General features: G+C 57.4%; 1 protein-coding gene across 1 annotated transcript in view; it reads right to left on the reverse strand.

Annotated features, from left to right (window-relative positions):
- Positions 1-5,990: 5,990 nt before the first annotated feature.
- The window catches only part of RBFA (ribosome binding factor A), a 9,403-nt gene continuing 7,709 nt past the window's right edge, over positions 5,991-7,684 (reverse strand). Inside the window, exons 7-8 of the mRNA XM_006165775.3 lie at positions 6,969-7,039; positions 5,991-6,275 (exon numbers count right to left, since the gene is read on the reverse strand). Coding sequence (XP_006165837.2) covers positions 6,119-6,275; positions 6,969-7,039 — 228 coding nt within the window. The 3' untranslated portion in view covers positions 5,991-6,118. The remainder of the gene's footprint in view (positions 6,276-6,968; positions 7,040-7,684) is intronic.

The following is a 7,684-nucleotide window of genomic DNA, read 5'->3' on the forward strand; positions in this document are numbered from 1 at the left end:
GGTCACCTCTGCCTGGGTGGCTTCCTGCACTCTTGGCTCCTCCTATGTCCTGGTAGCCCCTGGTGGCTTTTGCCTCGTGTCCCTCACAGGGCCTGATTCAGCAGCAGCAGGGAACAGCGAGCGCCCACCCACTGCCGGGCTCGCCGGGACTCCCCGGTCTCCAGCTGCTGGCATTGCCAGTGACTGTGCTTTAAAAGTCCGAGTACTGGGCCCAGCAGGTGGTGTGGTGGTTAAGGTGCTGTGTCCCACGTGACCAACTCCACCCTGACCTGGTGGCTTGAAAAACTATGCCCACACGAGTGCAAGGCCTGCAGGACTGCGGTGTGGCTTGGGGCTTCTTGCTTTTCCTCTCTCTCCAGTGGGTGCCCTATGCCGAGAGGAAAAAACTGTTTTAATAAATAAATACAAGGTCAAATTCCAGCTGGGGACTCCCGATGGCCCCCTTGGGTCCTCTGGCTCATGGAAGGGGAGGGTGACCATGAGTGGACATCAGCTGCCCCATATCCGTGTTCAGGGTCAATGAGCCCCGCTCCCCTCATCCTGAGAAATATGCGATGTTAGGATGTCCGCATGCACTGGAGCCACGAATGTGGTGGCTTGAAACTCATACTGGGGGTGTGTGTGTGTGTGTGTGTGTGTGTGTGTGTGTCCATAACCCCAAGAGGAGAATGGAGGAGGAAGGACTGTGGTGCGGCCATCCCCTGGGGGTGATTTCTCACTTTCCCTCTCTGTCTCTCTCCCCTCGAGCAAGCACATGTACCCTACAGCAAGAAAACTAAAACAAAACCAAACCTACATCTAGACAGAAACGAATGCCCATAACTTACTGTAACTGAGACGAGGGCAGAGACTTCAGGAAGTCTGGAGTGGTTTTATTGTGTCAGAGTAAGCACACAAAAACCCAAGTCAAGGATCAGCAGGTGGCGGAGTGAAGGCGCTGCACTCCTACATGGCTGGCAGCGGTTTGAGTCCCAGACCTGGTGGCTTGCTTTCTCACTTTCCCTCTCTCTCTCTGGTGAGCACACATGCCCTTTAGCAAATTTAAAATAATAATATTAATTAATTTTTAAAAATCAAAATTGTGGCTTGTGCTACCCAGAGAAGGAAAGTGTGAGCCCCGTGCCAAGCAGCACCTGCAGGGAGTCACTGTCACCTGTCCACAAAGCTCTCCCCGACTTGCGGAGGTGGAGGGTCCCTGCCTTTTCCCACTCGGTTCTGTTGAGAAAGCAAAGACCACTCACAGGGCTGAGCAAGGACCAGGGTGCTAACAGTGGTCGAGTTTCTAGAAAACACAAGCAAACCTTTTTTAAGACTTTTTAAAAATTTTTAAGTTTATTATTTTTTAATTTGACCAGAGAGAGAGGGAAAGGAAGGACCGGAAACAGTCGACCACGCGGAAGTCCAGAGCCTCCACCACCACCCCACCCGCTGGCCCCAATGCAGGCAAACTCTAAATCGGGGAGAGGGTTTCCCTGTTCTGCGGCAGGTCGGGGCCGGTGAAGGCGATGTGCCGGGCCGGGCTGGAAGCCAACGCTGCAGGTGGGCAGCTCCAGTGACCTGGCTCTGAGGGTTCCTTAGGCGGACGCTGGGGGACGGTGGGCAGAGGCCAGTCCCCAACATGAAGCGGCAGCGAGGCCTTGCGGCTGGGCCACCAGCTAGGTACAAGCTCATCCCTGACTGCTCCACGAATTCATGAAGCAGAACATGGAGGAGGGGACTGGGAATAAATGTGTCCTGTTCGAAGTGAACGGGGTCGCGTTCTCGTCTTTTCTGGGGGCCTGGAGGTGGGCACCCCTTGCAGAGGACCAGCCCTGGCCAGGACGTTTGCTCTGTACTGAGGAGACTCCTGACAGAACTGGGCGAGTTGAAAAGGTCTGGGGGTTCATTCAGGGTCCACTTGACTGGATCAAAAGGGAGGCCCACAGAGCTGGACCGCGTCTGGGCTATGAGAAGGTTCCAGGGAAGCACTCTGGGACCCCTGCCTGCCACAGGAAGAGCAGGCAGCTCTCGCAGGGTGGGGACGCCCTGTCCTCCTGCCTAGACATCAGCCCCAGGCGTTCGGACCCAGACTGAGCCAGCTTTGGCTTCCCTGGTGGGCTGGGGTCCCCTCGTCCGTGTCTGGAGAGCCTGCTAGTACCAACATTGCCACGTGGGAGCCCAGTGCCCTGTGGGAAGGCAGTCGGAGGACGGGTCTCTTACCCGACACTGGAGTCGGCCCACCTTGTTCCCCCACAGCCCAGCACTGCAGCATCGGGTGCCCCGCACGCTTGTCACATCAAACTTCCATGCAGGGTCTAACCAGGTGGTCATCAGGTCCCCATGGCATGGCTCACTAAATGTTAGAACGAGCCCAGCCGGCCTGGGCGCTGCATCCCACTTCCGGGCTTTGCCCAGGAGCAGAGGCTGCGGTGCACAGGTGTCTCGAGAGCCAAACAGCTGAGCTGTGCAGTCTGCCTGTGGTCACCCAAGACCAGCTGCCCAGCAGTAACCAGAGGGGGCTGCCCAGTGACCCTGGTACCACATGCTCAGTGCAGGCACGAGGTGACACCACTCAGAGGTGGGACCCAGCCCAGCCCAGGGCACCCGAGTGTCCGATCACAGCACTCCTGTCCCATGGCCACCGCTCGGGCCTGAGTGGGAGAGGGCATTTCCAGCCACAGAACGGAGGGAAGGGCAGGGTTGGGGGTAGAGACAAAAAGGAAAATGCCCTTTCCCTAGTTCTGGACAGACCCAAGGACGGGGCACAGCATGTGGGTGTTTAACAATTGGTGCTGAGGAAGGAACTGTGGCCCAGCCCCCCAGACAGATGGTATTCAAGGACCGGCCTCTAAGGAAGCCATTAAGGTTAAATAAAACTCAGGGCCAGCAGTTGGCGTGGCAGCTAAGGGAGCTGGACTCCCACAGTCGACAGTGGTTCGAGTCCAGGACCTGGCAGCTTGCTTCTGTTTCCTTTTCTCTCGCTCTCCCTCTGTCCCTCTCCAGTCAAATTAAAATAAAGTTAAATAAAAATAATTCTTAGGAAAAAAGGGTTAAATAAGATCATAAGCATGACCCTGACCTGGCAGGACAGGTGCCTTTACAGTGAGAAGGCCCTGTCAAGCCCAGAGGGGGGCTCCGAAACCACCCATGCAGGTGCCTCACTCTGACCTTCAGCCTCCAGACCAGGAGTGTATGTGTCCAGTTGCCCACCTGGCCAGCAGATGTCTGAGACGGGGAGAACCCAGCAGCTGGGCCCTGAGCCAAGGGCCCCCAGAGGCCACACAGATGACTGCAGGGGGTGGCCACGTCCTGCTCCCAGCGCCTGGGGAACACCCCACCTGTGCAGCTTCGACGGCCTGGCTGCCATCAGGGACCAAGAGGCTTAAAACCCACACGCCAGACGGAAGGGCCCAAATGTCCACGCAGGTCATGGACGAGCGAGGTGGCCTTTTGAGGACATTTGTCCGGCCTCAGACGGGGTCCTGACCTGCCACACAGGTAGAGCTTTGAGAACATGCTAGGGAAGCTGTCATAGGACACTCAGGTTTCCACCTAACTCAGAAATGGCAGTGTGGGTTGGGCCCTGCTGACACACCCGCTTTCTGGCCCTGCGTCGGTGGAGCAAATGTCTGGATCACTGGAAACCCGCTCATCAGTCGGTTTGTCCTATGCCCTGGCTTTTTTTTTTTTTTTGGAGAGGTTTTTACTCTAGAGTGCCTGCACTCGCCAGAGACAGACAAAAAGCAAGAAATCACCCCCCAGGGGGGATGGTCACACGCTGCAATCCCTTCTCCTCCATTCTCCTCTCAGGATCTTGGGCTCAGCATGCACACGCACCCAGCGGTTCTGGGACTCGAACCAGTCAACTACATGGAAGCCCAGCGACATGACCATTACGCTAACTGCTAGTCCCCTAAGCCCTGGCTTTAAAGTAGCCCCTCTGGCCTCTCCACTGTGCCCCAGCCTTCTTCCCAGATTGACATTTTGACAACGAAGAATGGGATTCAGGTCAGTCAGCGTTCAGGACCAATTCCGAGCCCTTGTGTTCTGAACCCAGAGGCCACTGACTGCAGACCCAGCTGGCAGCTGCCAAGTCTGTCCCTGGCAAGGGAAGGCCCCGTCCAGTCTCTGCTCCCGAGTGGCAGAGGGAGCTGCTGGGTTCTTGCCCGTCTTGTGACAGATATGGATAAACGGTTTTCTGTCTGGGGTGGAGGGGTTCCAGACAGCCACAGTGACAGTTCTGTCCTCCGGGAAAGGTCGGAAAGGTCACAGCAGCAGCTGACTTCAGGTCTGTGGTCTGGGTTTCCTTAGCTCCATCCCCCGAGGGCATGGATGACTTATGACAAAGGGGCCAGCAGATGGCATAGCTGCTACATCACTGGACTCCCACATGGCCAACTGCAGTTTGAGTCCCGGACCCAGTGGCTTAAAATGCACACCAGGCACGTGTGCGTATGTGCCCAAGATCCTGGGAGGAGAATGAAAAAGGGATTGTGGCATGACCATCCTCCCTGGGGAGTGATTTCTTACTTGTCTCTCCACCACCCACCTGCCACACACACATGCATCCTAAGGCAAGAACCTTTAAAAAACAAAAAAATACCCGTCTAAATTATGGAAAACCACTTGTCAAAAAGGGGAAAAAAAACTTAGAAACACCATCTTATTTTATAAATATTTCATGACAGGGCCAGCAGATGGCATGGTACTTAAGGGCGCTGGATGCCCACACAGCTGACTATGGTTCAAGTCCTGGACCTGGAGGCTTGCTTTCTCACTTTCCCTCTCTGTCCCTCTCTGGTGAAATTTAAATAAAGAAAAAAAGCTAAATAAAATTAAAAAAAAAAACCTACAAATATATAAATAAATATTTTTTGAAATTCTACCTTGTGTCTAGTGAACAGCCAGCACTGACCTCTCTGGCACAACGTGAGAAGCAGTGGCAGGCCTCAGCCACCCTACAGTGGTGGAAACCGCACGTGACTACTGCCTGTCCCATGTCCAGCTTGTCTATACCAGCAGTGGCCCCACGGCCAGGTGCAGGCCCTGCACAGCGCCCTCCAGCACACACTTCTCCGACACCTCAGGACTCCTGGCCCCAGAGCCCACAAGCAGACAGCTACTTCAAACGGCAAGTCATGGAACACGGCAGCTGGGCCGTGGAGGACACTCGTCACAGGACGAGTCAGCCCGTTTGTACACTCGGGTGTCCCTGCTCCGCACTCAGTGGATGATGGTGAAAGCGTGGCTGCCACAGGTGGGTTTCTGGGCCAGGGCTCTCCAGACCGCCATAACCTGAAGATGCCTACAGAGGTCACCTGGGTCAGGCTGGGAGCAGAAGGAAAGGGGTCTGGAAGAGGCTGACCCAGAGGCTGCTGGCTTGTCACTCCTACGGCTTCTCCCCTCCTGCAGGAGGCACCAGGACTGTGACCACCACGAGCACGCCAGGGCTGCCTCGGTGCTCACGGCAAGGCCACCAGGTTGCGCCGTCTGGGGCTGATGAGTGTTGGGCCACCAGAGAGTGAGCGGAGCCACCTTCGCCCTGGGCCTGGTGGGTCACGGGATGCCTCTCGCTCCACTGGGAGCATCTTGGCGGCTCCAAGATGGACTGCCCTCATGCTCTATGGCCCTGGCACAGCTGCACGCCAGGCAGCCCTGCAGACCTGACCGCCGTCTCCAGGAGCTGTGACAAGACGTGGTGTATTTTTTTTTTTTTTTAAGATTTTAGCTTTAGAGTGTGTACATTGCTGGAGAGAGACAGAGACAGTGAGAGGGAAAGTGAGAAATCACCCCAAAGGGATGGCCACACCACAATCCCTTCTCCTCCAGGGATCTTGGGCACGCACAGGTGCACCTGGCATGATTTTCAAGCCACAGATCCAGGACTTGAACCGTGGCTGACTGGACGGAACCCGGCAATGTTCCTGCTATGGCAACAGTGGTGCTGCCCTGCCAACTCCGAGAGCGGACCCCAGGTTCTGCTCCCCCACCCACGCCAGTTCCGAGCGCTGCGTCCTGCCTATTCCCCCACCCCGCATGCTGTGCAGCGGAGGCCGGGCAGGTCCTGGTCGTCCCCCTGCAGGTGAGGGCGGGCAGGTCCTGGTTGCAGGCCCAGTCGGGGTGGGGCCTTCCACCCTCCTCAGGGGTGTGGCCAGCCCAGGGCCCTGGCGCCGGGCACCCGCTCTCTCCTCCTATACTCCGTAATCTGCCTGTTGAGAGCCTCGTGGTCAATCCCGCAGACACTCTCGGGTGCAGTTGGCTCCGGGGTGTCAGCAGGTAACCAGGCGCCAAGGTTCCTGGGGAGAGAAGAGGCACCTGTCACATCCCTGCACTGGCAGCCTCGGGGCCAGGAGTGGGTGGACGGCAAGTTGTCCTGCCAGGAACTGGCAGCCCTGCACTGCCACCATCTGGGTTTCCCACCTGCCGGCCGTGAGACCTCGCTCTAGGGTCCCTGACCTGCTGAAAAGGAAGCCACACAGGGCCTGGTTCAAAAGGCAGCCTATAGGCAGGCACCTGCTCCTCGCCCCTGCCTACTCGGGAGGGATCCCTGCCCTACCACTGCCCACTTGCTGGGCTCGCCCTCTGCTCCAGCCCAGTGGACCCCTTCAGCAAGCCAGGTGCAGCGGGCGCCAGAGCCGCTGCCGTCAAGACCATGGCAAGACCCCACCCTAGTGCCCTGCCCTGTGCCCCCACCCAGCTGACACACGACAACCTCGCTGTGACCCCGACCGCTTCCCGTCGGCCTCCCCAGCAGCACAGGCTCTAGGCTGGGGCAGCCCAGGACCACCACACAGGGCACAGGGACGTGCCGGGCGAGTGGGGTAGGACAGGAGCAGCCAGTGCCCCGGGCACCCACAGAGGCCCTCTCCGGGCAAGCCACAGGCCAAGCCCAGGTGGCAACAGACTGGCACATGGGACCAGGCAAGTGCCACAGGGCAGCACTGCCGGGCACCTAGGAACCCCGGGGAGTCCCCGCGCCCACACGTCACCTGGAGTCATTCTGAGCGTCGTCTCTGTCACCTGGTGGTCCAAAGTCAGCCACAGCCAGCAGCTGATCAACCTGGAAAGGACGCCCGGGGCGGTGCTGAACCACTGCCCTGCACAGCTCGGCAGTCTGACGGGCACTGCCGTGCTCCCAGGCCAGCGCCCACACCCTTCCCTTGCCCTGAGCAGGGGCTGCCCAACTGCTCCAGACAGCTCCCTGCTGTGTTTGTTAGGGCATGAGTGCTCACCAGAGGGACAGGGACAGCAAGGAGCACCCGAGAGGGGGTGCCACATCACAACCCTCTCCATTCTCCTTTGGGACTTTGGGCACACATGTGCATGCACCCAATGTTTTTCAGGCTACCGGGTCTGGGACTTAAACCGTGGAACTGGCCACGTGGGACCCAGCACCTTAACCACAAAGCCACCTGTCGATCCCTTCCTGGCCTTTTTAATGTATCATCATCTCTGATAATGAACTGCAGTTCTTTATTTCTGAAGAATTATTAAATTTTATTTATTATTATTTTAAAAGCTTGCTATAGGGCACACACACTCATGAAAGAGAGAGGAGGGAGGGGAGAGAGAGAGAGGGAGAGGGAGAGGGAGAGAGGGAGAGAGGGAGAGAGGGAGAGAGGGAGAGAGGAAGAGAGGGAGAGAGAGAGGGAGAGAGAGAGAGAGAGAGAGAGAGAGAGAGCACGAACAAGCCAGCCACCAGGCC

The sequence above is a fragment of the Tupaia chinensis genome, unplaced genomic scaffold (genome assembly GCF_000334495.1).
Source record: "Tupaia chinensis unplaced genomic scaffold, TupChi_1.0 Scaffold144022_1, whole genome shotgun sequence".
NCBI classification, from domain to species: Eukaryota; Metazoa; Chordata; class Mammalia; order Scandentia; family Tupaiidae; genus Tupaia; species Tupaia belangeri.